This window comes from Nasonia vitripennis, chromosome 1 (assembly GCF_009193385.2).
Source record: "Nasonia vitripennis strain AsymCx chromosome 1, Nvit_psr_1.1, whole genome shotgun sequence".
NCBI classification, from domain to species: domain Eukaryota; kingdom Metazoa; phylum Arthropoda; class Insecta; order Hymenoptera; family Pteromalidae; genus Nasonia; species Nasonia vitripennis.
In genome coordinates this window covers 1-19,854 of record NC_045757.1, presented here as the reverse complement: position 1 = coordinate 19,854, position 19,854 = coordinate 1, and the positions used below count along the sequence as shown (strand labels likewise).

Below are 19,854 nucleotides of genomic sequence, written 5' to 3'. Positions count from 1 at the left end.
TTTCCATAACCCAATAACCCAAAAATGCAGGAAAAAGTAGGTAGCGGAAAAAGTATAACAAAATGATCAGAAACGAATTCTGAGTCGATTGGACCATACTAGTATTTCTGGGTAATTTGACGTTAGAAAAAATTTGAAAAAGATGTCATCTGAAATTGGCTCCAGTTTCCAAAAAATTTAGAAAAAGTAGGTATCGGAAATAAGTATACGAAAATAATCAGAAACGAATTCTAAGTCGATTTGACCCTACTTGTATTTTTGGGTAGTTTCCATAACCCAATAACCCAAAAATGCAGAAAAAACTAGGTATCGGAAAATGTATACGAAAATAATCAGAATCGAATTCTATGTCAATTTCACCCTACTCGTATTTTTGGGTAGTTTCCAGAACCCAATAACCCAATAACCCAATAACCGAAAAATGCAGAAAAACGTAGGTATCCGAAAAAGTATATCAAAATGATCAGAAACGAATTCTAAGTCGATTTGACCCTACTCGTATTTTTGGGTAGTTTCCAGAACCCAATAACCCAATAACCCAATAACCGAAAAATGCAGAAAAACGTAGGTATCCGAAAAAGTATAACAAAATGATCAGAAACGAATTCTGAGTCGATTGGGCCCACCTCGTATGAAAACTTCACGAATAATCGGTTAAAAGTGCTCTAGAACCGTCTAAAACGGTTCTCCTGCGCGAGATTTAGCGTTTCAGCTACCCAGTTTTACGAGATATCGGTATATAACCCAAAATGGGTTATTGGGACATTGGGTAATTTACCCAAATAACCCACGAATTATCCCAAAATTACCCACCCGACGACCCAGTTTACCCCAAATGGGTAAACTGGGGTTTACCCAAATAACCCAAATGGCAACCCACTTTACCCCAAATGGGTAAACTGGGTAGCTCAATGAGATATTTTGGGTTACGAGGTGGGTTATTTTGGGTAAAAGTGGAGAAATTCCCGGAAATTGATTGATTGATTGAATTTCCCCGTGGATTACCCCACTTTCTCGATTCCCGCGATAATTAATGCACGCGCGAAAACGTCGACGGAAAGCGCAGCACGCACTCTATCCAACAGGCGCTCTAGTTCAAAAAACTCTCGTGTTGTTTTCTGTTTCCTAAATTACTTTTTTGTTACAATACACCCAAACAGTGCACATACACCCAAATTTTTAAGCTGATTTTTCAGTTTTACACGGCGCCGTGTAAAAAAGAACCATTTAAGTCACACGTATCGTAATGTACTTACATAGGTTGTTCCATTTCTTACTGCTGTTCTTGCTGCCGCTGTCGTTGTTGTTGCTGTTGTTGAACATAAAGAAGAAATAAATTAATATAATCCATTTTCTGACTCGCAAAAAAAAAACAAGTTATGAAAACGTCGAATTTCCACACCACCCAGGGGGTATCGACGCGGCGCGTTGGGTTTTTTACGTGGTCCCTTCGCCTAGAGCCCTACACACCACGGGATTTTATGTACTGGGGGAATAAAAAATCATTCGTTAATTAAAATCTAATTTTATTAACCATAAAACAACATTAATAAATTAATATCCTACGTGTGTATGTGTGTGTGTGTGTGTGTGTGTATCCGCGTGTATGTAAGTATGTGTATATGTGTGTGCATGTGTGTGTATGCGCATGTGGAACGTATGTATTTGCGTGTATATGTGTGTATGTGTGTATGTGTGTATGCATGTGGAACGTATGTATGTGCATGTGTATGTGCGTGCATGTGTATGTGTGTGCGTGCATGTGTGCAACAAAGCTTCATCGTCGTCTACCCCTTCGGGTAGGATCATTTTTCCTCATAAGGTAGCTCCCATATGCCGCATCATAAAAGGCTTGGGCTTCCTCTACAGACAGACCGTACAGGGAAAACTTCTGTGCCCCCATCTCGCAAACATGCTTGTCTACGGTGCGTAGACACGCATGGTATGACTTTTGCATACGGTCTGTCTGACGAGGAAACCGCCCGCCCGTCAACCTGAAAAAATTGGCTGCTACATATAGTGCTTTACGCACATGTGTAGCAGTACAAAATTTCAGGTTGCCGACCGGGTAGCCTTCCAGATCCGGCATCGGTTCTAACTCCCTTATGAAGTCCCGATTGTGGGCAAACTTTCCCCTAGACCTCCTCTGCGGTCCACGGAAGCCATTCGCTACCGCTTCCGGTATCGGGTGAGGAGGTAAGGGGGGAGGTAGCTGCTCTTCTTGGTCACTGAAAAGAAACTTTGGAAAGAGTAGAGTAAGATGACAACACACACGAATTAACTATTCACTTACTCTTGCAGCTGTGCCTGCTCCTGTTGTGGTGGTGATTGTTGGTGTTGTGGTGGTTGAATATGTTGTGGTGGTTGTTGGTGTTGTGGTGGTGGTTGTTGATGTTGTGGTGATTGCTGTTGCTGTTGTGGTAGTGGTTGTTGGTGTTGTGGTGGTTGAATATGTTGTGGTGGTTGTTGGTGTTGTGGTGGTGGTTGTTGATGTTGTAGTGGATGTTGCTGTTCTGGTGATTGCTGTTGCTGTTGTGGTAGTGGTTCGAGGTGTTGCGGTTGTTGCTGCTGCTCCTCCTGCTGTGCTCCTCCTGCTGTGATCCTGCAATTTAGAGATAGATATTTATTTAAATTAATAAGTCAAAACACAAAAGGAAATCAGAGGAAAAACTTACGCATTCCTAAGAACCAAAAATTCCTCCAATTCATCAAATAGTGATCTGTAAAAAATAAAGTCTCCTATAAAAACCTTTATAAAAGGTAAAATAATAATATAAATATTTGAGAGTTAGATATTATTGAACATACAATTCTGGTGGAGCTGTCGGGTCTACGTTCTCTTGGTCGCCGACATACTCGGCGGCCAAGTTTCGCCTCGCCCCACGACGAGCTCTGGAGCAGCCGTTGGAGCCAACAACCGGTTGGAGAACCGACGACCGTGGCGTAACCGCGGCTCGTGGCGTCATTGGCCTCTCCAACGAGGATGTTGGCGTTCGGGGCAGCGGCGAGTACAGCAATGAAGGGCTATCGCAAACAATAAAAATATGATTTTAGTAACTAAAATATAAAAGGAAAAAAAAGAAAAAATACCTCAGCCTAGCCTTCTTCGCAGAAACTTGGCGGCTTCTGCTGCTGCCACTGCTACTGTTGCTGCTGCTGCTGCTGCTGTTGTTGTTGCTGCTGCTGCTGCTGCCACTACTGCTGCTGCCACTGCTGTTGCTGCCACTGCTGCTGCTGCCACTTCTGCTGCTGCCACTGCTGCTGCTGCCACTGCTGCTGCTGCCACTGCTGCTGCTGCTGGCAGTGGGGTTGCTGCTGTTTATTTTGTTCATGTTAATTACTACAAAATAAAAAAAAAAGTTCTTTGGGTGATTTTCAGATTAAAGGGCGGTAGGAGGTGTTAGTTTCGAGGGCGCTACAGACAAGTGAAGAATTCATACTTAATTTCATTATTACAAAAAATGTTTGGACATTTTTATCCAAAAAGTCCAACCTTTTTTTTGTAATAATGAAATTAATCATGAATTCTTCACCTGACGCTATTAACATGTTGCAAACCGTCAAATTATTGCATAATCATAATTTGGTTTGCATGATAATACTATTGAATCTGAAGAAAAAGCATGCATCAAACAGAGATAGAGGATAACAACGGTAGCTCACACCTACACAGCTATTCCATGATAGTACTCCCTAGCTGCTAATAGACGAGAGAGAGAGAGAGAGAGAGAGAGAGAGAGAGAGAGAGAGAGAGAGAGAGAGAGAGAGAGAGAGAGAGAGAGAGAGCGAAAGAGTGCATGCCTGGTACACGAGGACTGCTCCCAACCCCACGGCGGATGATAGCTCACACCTCCCGCATGACGCGAGATTACCGACCTAACACCGAAAGCGACCGCGAACCGGATTATGCGATTCCCAACCCTCACGGCGGATAGCTCACACCACCCTCTTATGACGCGATACCGACGCGAACCGAAGCCTCACCATTAGCCGCTGCTGCAGAAGCAACGTTGCCCGGCTCACGCGACTTGGACGCTAGTGAGACACATGAAGTAGAAGTATCCTGTCCGGAAGATACTCTTACTTCCGTGAGCCAAAAAAAAAAATCAGAAAGATTCTTCTGCTTCGACGAATAATAGCGAAAAGTGTAGCATCTGATCCCTATCAATTGTTAGCAAGAAATAAGAGTTAGCTAAAGGAAATAAAAAGTGAATACCGGAAAGGAAAACGATCAGCGCAATTGTTTTAGTGTCCCAGACGAAATTATTAGTTACATGGAATTTTAGGCTAATTATCTCGCAAATGATGAAGAAAAAACTAAAAATAGAAGCATAGAAAAAGTAAAAGAGCATTTGGTTCTGAGAGAAGAAAAATAGAAGGCCCTCACCATCAGCCGTTGCATGTACGATGTATATTTTATATATACATGCGCGCGTACGCGCAACGTTGCCCAGCTCTCACGATCGTGGACGTTGGTGAATAGGCGCATGGAAAATGCGCTTGCATAGAGCGCTATAGCATGTCTATGCAATATGCAAGCGCAGCCTCCTTGAGAGCTATACGATGAGGCCGGCCTAGCTCGCGCCCTAACTGCAAGACCGTTTCGGCAGACAATAGCAGCGAGTGCAATGTGGCGCCCGAAGGACGCTGCTGGTGGCATCGTAGTCTGGTGATTATCGGGATCGACCCACCTCTTAATCAAGAGGTGTTACTCTAACGGCCCTACACCAGAGCAGAGTACCGCGTGCGGAGCCGGCTCCGACCAGCCTTACGCTGCATTCCCCGCCGAACCCCGATTTTTTACAATTAAACAACTAATTACATCTACCTGGCTACGTCGGGTCGAAGGTCGGGCGTGTGCTGTGCCCTCGCGATAGCCTAACACCCTCTTCCCTCGCACAGGTGGGGTGTCGTGAGATGGTGACACCGGAAAATTGGTCAAGTTGGGATCGATCACCGAGCCCGCCTGCTTTTGCAAGAACAAGTATTGACTGCAAAATTTATCTGTTCTTGCAGAAGCAAGCGAGCCCGAGAACCAAGTCCCGAATGCCCACCTGCACTGAGTGCTTTCCCTAACTAGTTCGAGACTCCAGACACTCAAGAGTGAATGTCGAGTCCCTTGCATACAAACGGTCGAGCAAATGCACAAGACATTTGCTCGACTATTTGTATACTTAATAATATGTACTCCCAGAGGGAGGTACTTACCCATGTTTCCGCGATGTACTGGTCCTGGTCCGCCGCCGCCGCCGATGTCCACCTGGTACTGGTCCTCGATGATGATGATGATGATGATGTTGATGGTCCGCTGCTGTTGCTTGTCACTGCACTACACTTCAATTAACTTCACACGGGGATATAAGTGGGATGCAATAGGAATTAGAGGTATATTTTAAGTCGCCTCGTCTCGACTCAGGGAAAGGTACGGGAATTGTAAAAGGGGTTTAACTTGTAACGCGCTGCCCCATACTCAGCGCGGTGTGCAACTACGGCACACAGACGTGAAGAACTTTAATTTATATGGCGCAGGTACTCGCTCTGCGCTGCAAACGGATGCACTAACTCCAGAGAAGTTTAATTTATATAGCGCAGCTCCTTGCTCTGCGCTGCAAACATCCCCACGAAACCCCGTAGAACTTTAATTTATATAGCGCAGGTTCTCGCTCTGCGCTTCAAACACATCCAGAGAAGTTTAATTTATATAGCGCATTTCCTCAGCATTATAAAGGAAGGCATTCCGTGCTTTTACAGTTATATCGTGGTGCGAGCGGTTTTGCCGTGATGACCAGCCGTTTTTCCGTGGTAACAAGCGATTTTACCGTGGTGACCTGCGGTTTGCCGTGGTGACCTGCGGTTTGCCGTGGTAACCAGCGATTTTACCGTGGTGACCTGCGGTTTGCCGTGGTGACCTGCGATTTTACCGTGGTGACCTGCGGTTTGCCGTGGTGACCTGCGGTTTTGCCGTGGTGACCTGCGGTTTACCGTGGTGACCAGTGGTTTTGCCGTGGTTTGCCGTGGTGACCTGCGGTTTACCGTGATGACCAGTAGTTTTGCCGTGGTGACCTGCGATTTGCCGTGTTAACCAGCGATTTTACCGTGATGACCTGCGGTTTGCCGTGGTGACCTGCGATTTTACCGTGGTGACCTGCGGTTTGCCGTGGTGACCTGCGGTTTTGCCGTGGTGACCTGCGGTTTACCGTGCTAACCAGTGGTTTTGCCGTGGTTTGCCGTGGTGACCTGCGGTTTGCCGTGGTGACCTGCGATTTTACCGTGGTGACCTGCGGTTTTGCCGTGGTGACCTGCGGTTTGCCGTGGTGACCAACGATTCTGCTATAAATACGGCCGCGCTCAACGCTACCGATCATTCGTTCGCCGACCGCCACATGAACATCATAGGAGTAACAAGTCAGCAGTCCACGTCACTCCAGGCTTCAGGATATCCAGGGTCGCTCGAGACCGTCTACCGCTCATAGGGACTTTGGCTTCCTGGTCACCAGGGTGTTAGGATCTACAAGGTCATCCGGTCTCAAGGCTCTACAAGGCCATCCGGTCTCAAGGCTCTACAAGGCTACATCCGGTCTCAAGGCTTCCAGGGTCATCCACATCCACGGAAACAGTAATTTGAAGGGTATTGTATCATCTTTAGAGATAGGGCAGTAGGAGTATATGCAGGACCACCAGTGCCAAAGCCGAGGGCACCCTGCATATGCGAGGCGCAAAGTCGGAAGAGCCCACCAATGCTCACTCTGTTGCCGAAAAATTAGGAGGTTAAGAGATGTTGCGAGGGGATGACAGGGCAGTGCCGGTTGGAACCATTAGGGTTCCGCATGGGATAAGAGATGACGGTGACCAGGCCAGGCGATTCTTGAGATCACTGCCTATGACCATCGAATTTCTTATCACCGGAGTAACATCAGCCATCATCGCCACGCGACAACGATCTTGTAGATAGGTCACGTGAGACAAGATCGGTCTCCTCGTTCATCACTAGGTTCGTAGTAGGGTGCGTCTACGCGAATGTAACACAGCCCACGTTGCATTTTCGTAGATTCTCTAGGTCCGGGTAGGCAAAATAACTGGATAGTCGATTCTCTCTGTTAATTATGTAATACTAAGTCCAGCGCGATACGCGGGCGTAGTTTTGTTGCCCAGTTCGTTACTTGGACTTCTAAAACTTTCCTTAAAATTTTACAATATGTTCTTTAAAAAGTGATACGGAATAAGTAAAGCCGCTGAAAATGCTAAATTCATATTTCTGATTTGGAATGATTTGAAAATAATGATTTTATTGTTATAATTACAATTACAATTTAAATTTTGGTGCCATAACACAGATGTCGCTTCATAACCAATAAACCTTGGCAACTAATCAGAATCACGTATTAAATGCATTGACAGCAAATGCTTCATGATATAGGCCATCACGTATTTTTTAAGAGGGGAATGTAAACGCTTGCTGAAGTTAGCCTTTAAACTTGAAGGGATGTCGTGTCCAAGTATACTGTTCTTCTATTACAGATAATTTTTTCAACCCAGCGCTCAATGATAAATGTTAGGATTAATAATTTTTTCTACCGAAGTAAAGTTCAATCGCGCTTTTTCATTTTCTTTTAGATTGGGAATACAAAATATTTTGTGGCGGTTTTGCGCAGCTATAAAGACGACACCCTTAAAATGAATTATATATAAGACCGAAAAATAAAGAAAATATCTAATTCTTTCTGATTGATTATCTGCATTTAAATCGAGCCAAGTAACTTGAGACGGTTAAGCGCGGAGAAGCTTCGCGGCGGTGTTTTTATCGCGAAATATTTGCACTTTCTGTCTTACGTGCGTCTATTACTTTTCCCAACTCATAATGCGATATTTTTTTAGTAGCTCATCGTTGTCTACGCTCTCGCGATGAAATCAACAGCAAATCGTCCTAAACGACGATCACAACGGCGAAATAGAAAAATACGGCGTCTTTTTGATCGTCTTAAGGAGAATCCTCGGTCGAGCGACGATTCTCAGATTGTGCAGGTGCGAAGAAACAGTAAATTCGTAGTTCCCCAGCCCACATCTGCTTTACCATCCCCGGCCGACTTGGGATTAGTTCTTTCAGGCGAAGAACGTTTGAAATTCCCAAAAAGTCCGACGCCCGAGTCAGCCGCGCCCAACCGAGAGAATCCCTCGCGACCGCCAGCCAAGTCGGAGGCAGCCCTCGGTGGAGGTGTACGGATTCCCACAAAACCAAAACTGTTTGTGCCACCTTTGCGGCCCGTGCTAGCTGAAAAAAGTCCATTCCAACGACTTTCCAACGACCGTCTGAAAAAGTAATCAACGACACTCATTGCAATTAATTACGGAAAAATAAATCAATCGGCTCTTTTTAGGGCCAACAAACAATAACGTAGCATACGAAACGTCCCTTGTCCTCTGTACAAATTAAAAATGGCCGATTTTTTTGCATTCGAATATGTCAGATTCGATTGGATTTTTTCTTTCCGCGTATGCAAGTAAATATTTTAATTCATTACTTATACTCATTATGAAACAGATAAACGATGGCCGGAAGAGGCAAGCAATGGCCAAGAAATTATCTAAATCAGAACCAACAACCTTTCTACGTAGAAAATGACGACGATGATGATTACGTTGATGATGATGATGATTACGAGAATGAGAAGGTTACTCTCGCAGGGCTGCTAACAGAGATGAGTGACATAGATAAAGATATGGAGGTGCTTGTTGAAAAAAAGAAGGCAATAGTAGATAAAATGAAAAGGATAATCAGTACTGAAAAAGATCAAACCAGTTCCCATCCGCAGACTTTATATCGCGTAAGGCCAAAAATCGTTATTTTAGAAATCTGAACATTAACGTTTTTAATTTTGTAAGTTAAAATACTCATGGATCATAATTTTGTAGCCTCCACCATCATCATTCTCCAATAATAGTAAAAGAATAAAGAATCAATCTCGCGCTGTACTTCCGTTTACGGCAACATCATCTGCTGTGGGTTCAAATAATAATTCGAATAGGCAGTTACCGCTTCAACAGAGTTATTCGTATAACGACGAACAGCGACATCGTCAAATGGTAATTTACATTATTTATTTGTTTCTCTTACGGATAATAGTATAATATTTTTTTACAACTTAAACCAGCTTCCCTTTGAGGATCAAAAACTACAAAAACAACAGCTCCAGCAGCTAAATTATTATCAGCAACTTCAGCAGCAACAATTATTAATGACCATGACGATGAACAATAATGTCAAATTAGGGATGTCAAGTTCCGTCCTTTCTGAGTCCAACCCGTCTACCTTTATTTCTTCTACACAGCATCCTCATGAGCTCCTTCAGCAACAGCAGCAGCAGCAGCAGCTGCAATCCGAGAATTTGATGCGATATATAAAAAAAAGAAGTCAGCATTATCCAATTGATCAGGTCAAATTGAAATGAATTTTTGTTTACAATATTCATACATGCATATACGTATATGTGCAAGCATTAAAAAATAATAGAAAAATAAAGTAGTTGTATTCGTTTTAGATGGAATCCACATCCCTATCGAATAATGTGTTGTTATCGAACAACGAACAAGGGCAAACTAATAAAGATAATACAATAAGGCCATTCGATGAAAAGGTATGGCAAAACAAAATTGAGTTAAATTGACCCGATAAAATTCATTAATTTAATTCATTGTTACAGCGACGACGACATGATATCAGCTTGCAAAATAATGATAGTTTTGTTAACAAGTACAATTATAATTTTGATGACTTTAACGATGATGACGATAATTGTGATGATAATGGTCACGAGGCTCAACAATATGATAATGAATCAGATGAAAACAATGAAGATGCGAATAACACTGCTCAGAAGGATCAAGACGACGCCGCTCAGCCTCAGGCAAAATCTACTAAAAAACCTACCAATTTAACGGTAAGCGAATTGCTGGCTATTATACTCTATCATATTCCAAATTTACCATTTTTCTGATCTTTATAAATTTCGGTTGGTTAAACGTAAATTCGATTTTTATTTAGGTTACTCGCCGTATGTTTACGCGATCAGAAGTGGAAACACTTATAAAGAGAACGTTTAAAAACTATCAATCAAAAGGCGTCTTTTACTCAGAAGATTTAAATTTACCGGATAAAAGTACTATGTCGTGTCGAAAGCGCGCCGGAAAATCAATCCAAAAAATGAATCCTGATGAATTAAAAACTTTGTTAAAATGTACGATGCCGGAAGCTCAGGAATTTGCTGACTTTGTTAACAATATGAGATTTGTATAACTATATAAAAAACTGTTAATTTTTAAATTTTGAATTGTTTATTTACCTCTCTCTCTCTCTCTCTCTCTTACGCTACCGCCTGTGGTCTTAATCTATTTTCCACTATGCTTCCTTCATTTTCCCCTAGCTACAAATTAGTTTCTTTTACGCTCTACGTCGTTCAAATTTTGGGGTTTTTCATCCCTTTTTTCGCGATAACAAATTTACTCTGTAATGAAAATTTTCGGTAGGCTTAACTCGCTTGATTAACTTCTCTGTTCTTCTTTCCGGAGAGATTGTGGGTGGCATTGATTTTGAATTTCGTATTTGAAAATCTTGATCAGGGCCGCCTAGGCTAGCCTGTGCGGGCTGGCAGGTTTTGAATCTCACAGAAGGGGGCGTTGGAGGGGGCCCCCTTCAACCAATCTCTTATTTATTCTCTTTCAATTGTAAATCTTTAATCAGTGTGCACTAAGAGTGATTATGAAATATTTTATTGCCGCAGAAAAAAGATGCAGTGGATGCTAACGAAGATAATAATAATTTACATTTTTTTCAACTGGAAGACCATACCGATGCACGCATAAGAAGGTGTACAGCGGATTTTGATTCTATCGTCGTTGTCGGACGCAGTATCGATGTATTCAAGATAAGGAAAAAATTCGATTTGAGTACGGGAAAAAATGTCGTAAGAATATCTGATCAAAAGAAAACAACGTGTCTTCTTGATCCTGCAAATGAAAAATTGTGGTTTGAGTTTAAATTGGGAGGATACATGAATAACTCGATCAATGTATTGTTTTCTATTAAGAGGAATTATTTCCAAAAAATAACAAAAATGGCTAACGAACACGAGGAAGAAGAAAGTAACGACGGCGGAGTCACTCGACCCATTTTCTCATTTTTTTTTGAAGAAATTGTTAAAAAGGCTTCTAAACGTTTGCCTGAAAATTGTCGAACATTGCGTTATAGTAATATCACAAATTTTACTCTTCACGACAGCACTAAAATGCCGTCTGTGTACTCGGAAGATTGGGGGTCCTTCTGCAAATCAATAGATACGTTATTGCACGACAGCGAAAATATTAAAACTATGGAAAACCGGTGACACATATGCGACCTTTTTTTCATGCGATATGCGCATGGGCTTAAGTTATCCGATTCGGAGAGATGCCCAAATTTCGTACGCTTCATGACGGAGGACATGGACGTTGACTTAATGTCTGGCAATGCTGAAGTAGTTCAAATTCATATAGCCAACACGATCGAGCCAATGGACGATTACGCTGTTGTCATTGACTATTCCAAGCTGGGTCACGATGTTTTTAAAAAGGCAAAGGATGCATGTCGTTACAGATCCATGTTTCTACACGACTACGGTCATGTAACTTCCAGGTTAATATTAAATATTTATGATTATAAATAAATAGTCGTTATAGAACATTTAATCGTTTTGATTTCGCAGGCTATGCTCATCTTCCGCGTTGTGGGACAACGTCACCTATGTACAGGCATACCTACCCGAAATTCACGCTTACATGTGTCGGCTTCGGAAAAGATGGGGCAGCGTGACAGGATACGTAGTGGCCGGAGGCTACAGGTACATCGACAAAACATAATAACGTACGCGCATATAATGATATAATGATACAATGTTGCATTTCAGTTGTTTTTTGAATACGCTTCCATTACACAAAAATATGAAACGATTAGTATCCGATGCAAAAGGTCGAATGGCAGATTATAAAACTGGTTTCGAGGTACTGAGAACGTCAGCTTCCTTGAGAATAGAAGAAGTAAGGACTTTTCAAGGTTCAACGTGTTTAAAGAACGCACAAAATTCTTTTGAGAACGTAGGCTTCTTGACCAGCAGCGCTAAGAAATTCTTCGAATGCGGTTCCGTGTGCGTAGCTAGCAACTGGACTAGATATATGACTTGGCGTATCCAGGGAGATTTGGATTTTCTAGTTAAGTGTTACGATCTAGTTAATGCAACGGCAGGGAATTCGCTAACACGAGCAACCATAGAAGAGTGTTACGATTCCGAACTGCGTTTACGTTATTTTTTATATGGGCGTTGGCCTAATTGTCCCGATGCCCGTATTACTTGGTTGCTGAATAGTCCAAGGGAAGGATTCAGAGGTGCAAATGTTGAAGAAGGCACGTATGTATTTAGGCGACAGACTGCTGGTGAAATGCTCAAGCTAAGCGAGCGACGACAGTTACGGCAACCTCCCATCACCTTTAAGGATGAGTTTTTCGGATGGCCATTTATGAAGGTGGCGATTGTTGAAATGACGCAGTACTATCCCGAAGAGGAAACAGACTTGGACAAGCAAGCCAATCAAACGTTGGATTTAAAAATTCATTTTTTGATGACAAGGCTTATCGGATTTTCCCGATTGAATCACGGTTTCTCCGATTATACTTTTCGTTTTGTCGAACATGCTTTTTCTAGACGAGCTATACAAACCATGATATTAAAACAAGGCAAAGATCAGATGGAAAAAGCTTACATAAGTGGTGTTGTTCCAGTGTCGACTCTTGTTAAGAGTATATTGAATCCCAATACAAAAACAGGTAATTAATAACAGATCTAAATTTACTTTACCGATTAATTTTCAATTCTCTTCCTTTATTTATAGGCATGTTAATCAGAAGCACCGTATATCTACCCGAACCCATGGATCATTGGCAAAATGTAATTCGGAATTTCGTAAAAAAACACGTTCAAGTATTCCCGATGGCTTTGCTGAGCAAAAAGCATCATCAACGTTACAAATGGTACGAGATTCGGGACCCAACAGTTAAGGAAAAGAAGAGGCACATACGCTCGATCCCGAATATATCAAATGCCTCAATCTCAAGCAGTTTCAACCAAAAGTTTGTAAAACATTTAATCTTCCTTGACAACTTTGTTTCTGTTACTTTTATAAATAATCATCGAAACAATCACTCTTTCAGAAGATAGACAGAAGATTATTAAATTTAAAGCAAAACAAGTCGATGGTTAAGCCATCGGTGTCATCCAAGGCCTCACAGACGGAAAACACTACTTGCGAAAACGTTGTATACAAGCAAAGAAAATTTAATGTAAAATTATTCCTCGAGCGACAATCGTCAAAAAAAAGACGCCCGCCTACGGAAATGGTAGAGGACAAGAATGAGGACGAAGTCAGTGACTCTGATAAATCGACGTCATCATCGTCAACGACAGCAGAAGCAACATCAGAGGTAGATATTTCATTTGAACAAATTTTTCTAAGAATAATTAAATTTAATGTTTTGTTTTCAGACGGATGCATCCATTCCTGTAGCGACAGCGGCAAACAGAAGAATAAGAAGACGCGTAAAAATACAATCGTCATCCTCATCTTCGTCGTCGTGATATGAATTAAGAAAAATGTAATTAAAAATACACGTATTAATGCATCATTTGAAAATTGTCTTGTTCTTTTAATGCAGCCGTGATAATAAGCCATCTGGCATCACGACGGTCCCAAGCCCGATAATGCAGAGGGAAGAATAAAGACTAATAGAAAAAAAATTAACTTGAGAAATTAAAAGGTTTTATTCCTTTTTTGTAAATTTTTTTGAGTATTACAGTAGTACACTCCTTTATATTATTTATTAACGATTTTATTCAATTGATTGATCGCGACAATATGTCCGGTAAACTCTCCGGGCGTACAAAGCAGCAAGTTCAGGAGAGATTCTTTAAAATTCTCAGAAAATTCACGGCTGAAGACTACAGAAGACTGATGGGGTAACGTTAAGGAGAATCGTATTTTTAATTATCACTTTAGCTTCTTTTATCCGAACATATAAACTTGGGTCAATCAAATTTTTAAGCATTTCGGGGCTGGGGCAACGATGTCCACAGTCTTTCGTGGCAAAAGTCTAAAGTCATGACAAAATGGCAAAAAATCTCTGAATAACATCCTAACAATCGGTAAAAAAGTGAAATAATTCACAAGAATCTTGAGAGAGGTCATGAAAAATCATTATCGCGGGAAAGGAGTCACAGTACTTGTCGTATGTTGAGGTAATTTTTGACTATTTCGCCGTAAAAGCAATCACCTACACAGTCTTGTACGAAATACAGAAAAAGCAATTGACTTACAAAAATATTACAGAAATCTAGAAAGACGCGTAAAAAATTGTAATGGCTTGGGTTAATTCTAAACCAACAAAAGCACGCGATGAATGCAAATTGAATCAATTTTAGTCGCCAATTGAGGCTACAAAACCGCAGAAACTAACTCACCCAATAACCCAACAAGCTAAAAATCAGCTGAAATCTCAACTCGGTAGTAAACATTTTTTAGCAGAGTTGGGTCAGCGTAACCCAACCCGCAAAAGCTGAGTTAATCTTAACCCAAAACATCTGAAAAATGCAAAAATTGAGTTATTTTGAACACTGAAAAAATTCGAAAAGCTGGGTCAATTTAAACCCAAGGGAGCCCTAAAAATTGTGAAAACTAACTCAACCAGTAACCCAACAAGCAGTTAAAATAGTTTTAAAAGTTGAGTTAATCTTAACCCAATAACCCAACAAAAACACGCGAAAAGGGCAGAAAGCTGAGTTAATTTTAACCTAATTAGACCCCAGTTGAAGTAAATACTAACCCAACAAACTAAAAACTAACTCAACAAACGTCTGCGCGTCCTAAATTAACCCAACAGGTCATCCCAATAACCCGTCAACAAGCGAAAATCAGCTACAATCTCAACTCTAACGAAGTAAAAATCGAAAAATTTCGCGCAGCGCGCGCTTTTTCTAGCAGAGCTGGGGTCAGTGTAACCCAATAACCCGAAATGTTAACCCAAGATAACCAACTCCACCGCCAGCGACTCTCGCGCGCAAAGTTGAATACTAACCCAAGTTGGGTTATTGGGTTATTGGGTATTGGGTTATTGGGTTATTGGGTTATTGGGTTATTGGGTTATTGGTTATTGGGTTATTGGGTTATTGGGTTATTGGGTTATTGGGTTATTGGGGTTATTGGGTTATTGGTTATTGGGTTATTGGGTTATTGGGTTATTGGGTTATTGGGTTATTGGGTTATTGGGTTATTGGGTTATTGGGTTATTGGGTTATTGGGTTATTGGGTTATTGGGTTTTGGGTTATTGGGTTTTTTTTTTTTTTTTATTGGGTTATTGGGTTTTGGGTTATTGGTTATTGGGTTTTGTTATTGGGTTATTGGGTTATTGGGTTATTGGGTTATTGGGTTATTGGGTTTTTATTGGGTTATTGGGTTATTGGGTATTATTGGGTTATTGGGTTATTTGGGTTATTGGGTTATTGGGTTATTGGGTTATTGGGTTTTATTGGGTTATTGGGTTATTGGGTTATTTGGGTTATTGGGTTATTGGGTTATTGGGTTATTGGGTTATTGGGTTATTGGTTATTGTTATTTGGTTATTGGGTTATTGGGTTATTGGGTTATTGGGTTATTGGGTTATTGGGTTATTGGGGTTATTGGGTTATTGGGTTATTGGGTTATTGGGTTATTGGGTTATTGGGTTATTGGGTTATTGGGTTATTGGGTTATTGGGTTATTGGGTTATTGGGTTATTGGGTTATTGGGTTATTGGGTTTTGGGTTATTGGGTTATTGGGTTATTGGGTTATTGGGTTATTGGGTTATTGGGTTTTTTATTGGGTTATTGGTTATTGGGTTATTGGGTTATTGGGTTATTGGTTATTGGTTATTGGGTTATTGGGTTATTTGGGTTATTGGGTTATTGGGTTTTTTATTGGGTTATTGGGTTATTGGGTTATTGGGTTATTGGGTTATTGGGTTATTGGTTATTGGTTATTGGGTTATTGGGTTATTGGGTTATTGGGGTTATTGGGTTATTGGGTTATTGGGTTATTGGGTTTTATTGGGTTATTGGGTTATTGGGTTATTGGGTTATTGGGTTATTGGGTTATTGGGTTATTGGGTTATTGGGTTATTGGGTTATTGGGTTATTGGGTTATTGGGTTATTGGGTTATTGGTTATTGGGTTATTGGTTATTGGGTTATTGGGGTTATTGGGTTATTGGGTTATTGGGTTATTGGGTTATTGGGTTATTGGGTTATTGGTTATTGGGTTATTGGGTTATTGGGTTATTGGGTTATTGGGTTATTGGGTTATTGGTTATTGGGTTATTGGGTTATTGGGTTATTGGGTTATTGGGTTATTGGGTTATTGGGTTATTGGGTTATTGGGTTTTATTGGGTTATTGGGTTTATTGGGTTATTGGTTTATTGGGTTATTGGGTTATTGGTTATTGGGTTATTGGTTATTGGGTTATTGGGGTTATTGGGTTTTTTATTGGGTTATTGGGTTATTGGGTTATTGGGTTATTGGGTTATTGGGTTATTGGGTTATTGGGTTATTGGGTTATTGGGTTATTGGGTTATTGGGTTATTGGGTTATTGGGTTATTGGGTTATTGGTTATTGGGTTATTGGGTTATTGGGTTATTGGTTATTGGTGGGTTATTGGTTTTTTTGGGTTATTGGGTTATTGGGGTTATTGGGTTATTGGGTTATTGGGTTATTGGGTTATTGGGTTATTGGGTTATTGGGTTATTGGGTTTATTGGGTTATTGGGTTATTGGGTTATTGGGTTATTGGGTTATTGGTTTGTTATTGGGTTATTGGGGTTATTGGGTTATTGGGTTATTGGGTTATTGGTTATTGGGTTATTGGGTTATTGGGTTTATTGGGTTATTGGGTTATTGGGTTATTGGGTTATTGGGTTATTGGGTTATTGGGTTATTGGGTTTTGGGTTATTGGGTTATTGGGTTATTGGGTTATTGGGTTATTGGGTTATTGGGGTTATTGGGTTATTGGGTTATTGGGTTATTGGGTTATTGGGTTATTGGGTTATTGGGTTATTGGGTTATTGGGTTATTGGGTTATTGGGTTATTGGGTTATTGGGTTATTGGGTTATTGGGTTATTGGGTTATTGGGTTATTGGGTTATTGGGGGTTATTGGGTTATTGGGTTATTGGGTTTATTGGGTTATTGGGTTATTGGGTTATTGGGTTATTGGGTTTTATTGGGTTATTGGGTTATTGGGTTATTGGGTTATTGGGTTATTGGGTTATTGGGTTATTGGGTTATTGGGTTATTGGGTTATTGGGTTATTGGGTTATTGGGTTATTGGGTTATTGGGTTATTGGGTTATTGGGTTATTGGTTATTGGGTTATTGGGTTATTGGGTTATTGGGTTATTGGGTTATTGGGTTATTGGGTTATTGGGTTATTGGGTTATTGGGGTTATTGGGTTATTGGGTTATTGGTTTGGTTATTGGGTTATTGGGTTATTGGGTTATTGGGTTATTGGGTTATTGGGTTATTGGGTTATTGGGTTATTGGGTTATTGGGTTTATTGGGTTAATTGGGTTATTGGGTTATTGGGTTATTGGTATTGGGTTATTGGGTTATTGGGTTATTGGGTTATTGGGTTATTGGGTTTATTGGGTTTATTGGGTTATTGGGTTATTGGGTTATTGGGTTATTGGGGTTATTGGGTTATTGGGTTATTGGGTTATTGGTTATTGGGTTATTGGGTTATTGGGTTATTGGGGTTATTGGGTTATTGGGTTATTGGGTTATTGGGTTATTGGGTTATTGGGTTATTGGGTTATTGGGTTATTGGGTTATTGGGTTATTGTATTGGGTTATTGGGTTATTGGGTTATTGGGTTATTGGGTTATTGGTTATTGGGTTATTGGGTTATTGGGGTTATTGGGTTATTGGGTTATTGGGTTATTGGGTTATATTGGGTTATTGGGGTTATTGGGTTATTGGGTTTATTGGGTTATTGGGTTATTGGGTTATTGGGTTATTGGGTTATTGGGTGTTATTGGGTTATTGGTTATTGGGTTATTGGGGTTATTGGGTTATTGGGTTATTGGGTTATTGGGGTTATTGGGTTATTGGGTTATTGGGTTATTGGGTTATTGGGTTATTGGGTTATTGGGTTATTGGGTTATTGGGGTTATTGGGTTATTGGGTTATTGGGTTATTGGGGTTATTGGGTTATTGGGTTATTGGGTTATTGGTTATTGGGTTATTGGGTTATTGGGTTATTGGGTTATTGGGTTATTGGGTTATTGGGTTATTGGGTTTATTGGGTTATTGGGTTATTGGTTATTGGGTATTGGGTTTATTGGGTTATTGGGTTATTGGGTTATTGGGTTATTGGGTTATTGGGTTATTGGGTTATTGGGTTATTGGGTTATTGGGTTATTGGGTTATTGGGTTATTGGGTTATTGGGTTATTGGGTTATTGGGTTATTGGGTTATTGGTTTATTGGGTTATTGGGTTATTGGGTTATTGGGTTATTGGGTTATTGGGTTTTGAGGTTATTGGGTTATTGGGGTTATTGGGTTATTGGGGTTATTGGGTTATTGGGTTTATTGGGTTTTGGGTTATTGGGTTATTGGGTTATTGGGTTATTGGTTATTGGTTATTGGGTTATTGGGTATATTGGGTTTATTGGGTTATTGGGGTTATTGGGTTATTGGGTTATTGGTGTTATTGGGTTATTGGTTATTGGGTTATTGGGTTATTGGGTTATTGGGTTATTGGGTTATTGGGTTATTGGGTTATTGGGTTATTGGGTTATTGGGGTTATTGGGTTATTGGGTTATTGGGTTATTGGGTTATGGGTTATTGGGTTATTGGGTTATTGGGTTATTGGGTTATTGGGTTATTGGGTTATTGGGTTATTGGGTTATTGGGTTATTGGGTTATTGGGTTATTTGGGTTATTGGGTTATTGGGTTATTGGGTTATTGGGTTATTGGGTTATTGGGTTATTGGGTTATTGGGTTATATTGGGTTATTGGGGTTATTGGGTTATTGGGTTATTTGGGTTATTGGGTTATTGGGTTATTGGGTTATTGGGTTATTGGGTTATTGGGTTATTGGGTTATTGGTGTTATTGGTTATTGGGTTATTGGGTTATTTGGGTTATTGGGTTATTGGGTTATTGGGTTATTGGGTTATTGGGTTATTGGGTTATTGGGTTATTGGGTTATTGGTATTATTGGGTTATTGGGTTATTGGGTTATGGGTTATTGGGTTATTGGGTTATTGGGTTATTGGGTTATTGGGTTATTGGGTTATTGGGTTATTGGTTATGGGTTATTGGGTTATTGGTTATTGGGTTATTGGGTTATTGGGTTATTGGGTTATTGGTATGGTTATTGGGTTATTGGGTATTGGGTTATTGGGTTATTGGTTATTGGGTTATTGGGTTATTGGGTTATTGGGTTATTGGGTTATTGGTTATTGGGTTATTGGGTTATTGGGTTATGGGTTATTTGGGTTATTGGGTTATTGGGTTATTGGGTTATTGGGTTATTGGGTTATTGGGTTATTGGGTTATTGGGTTATTGGGTTATTGGGTTATTGGGGTTATTTGGCGTTATTGGGGTTATTGGGTTATTGGGTTATTGGGTTTTATTGGGTTATTGGGTTATTGGGTTATTGGGTTAGTATTGGGTTATTGGGTTATTGGGTTATTTGGTTATTGGGTTATTGGGTTATTGGGTTTATTGGGTTATTGGGTTATT

The 19,854-nt window shown here is 40.5% G+C and overlaps 3 protein-coding genes across 4 annotated transcripts; 2 read left to right on the top strand and 1 right to left on the bottom strand.

The window, feature by feature from the left end:
* Positions 1-1,626: 1,626 nt before the first annotated feature.
* LOC103315360 (uncharacterized protein DDB_G0283357-like) lies at positions 1,627-3,364 on the bottom strand. 2 transcript variants are annotated; one of them, XM_016986995.2, is made up of 5 exons: positions 3,091-3,364; positions 2,809-3,024; positions 2,676-2,720; positions 2,294-2,602; positions 1,627-2,228 (listed from the first exon to the last, which is right to left on the bottom strand). In XM_016986995.2, the coding sequence occupies exons 1-5, from the start codon at positions 3,330-3,332 to the stop codon at positions 1,778-1,780; spliced, it is 1,263 nt and encodes a 420-aa protein (XP_016842484.2). In that variant the 5' UTR covers positions 3,333-3,364; the 3' UTR covers positions 1,627-1,777. The 2 variants fall into 2 exon arrangements, with proteins under 2 accessions (XP_016842484.2, XP_031777846.1); XM_031921986.1 differs by having other exon boundaries at positions 2,026-2,239.
* A 3,106-nt stretch (positions 3,365-6,470) lies between these two features.
* LOC116415970 (probable serine/threonine-protein kinase cdc7) lies at positions 6,471-10,315 on the top strand. Its single transcript, XM_032595863.1, has 6 exons — positions 6,471-8,822; positions 8,911-9,081; positions 9,150-9,431; positions 9,537-9,632; positions 9,699-9,935; positions 10,040-10,315. Exons 1-6 carry the CDS (start codon positions 8,547-8,549, stop codon positions 10,289-10,291), a joined length of 1,314 nt encoding a protein of 437 aa, XP_032451754.1. The 5' UTR covers positions 6,471-8,546; the 3' UTR covers positions 10,292-10,315.
* A 1,063-nt stretch (positions 10,316-11,378) lies between these two features.
* LOC100679504 lies at positions 11,379-13,713 on the top strand. The gene is made up of 6 exons (XM_031921987.1): positions 11,379-11,665; positions 11,736-11,870; positions 11,937-12,850; positions 12,916-13,153; positions 13,235-13,504; positions 13,566-13,713. The coding sequence occupies exons 1-5, from the start codon at positions 11,400-11,402 to the stop codon at positions 13,239-13,241; spliced, it is 1,560 nt and encodes a 519-aa protein (XP_031777847.1). The 5' UTR covers positions 11,379-11,399; the 3' UTR covers positions 13,242-13,504; positions 13,566-13,713.
* Positions 13,714-19,854: the final 6,141 nt, after the last annotated feature.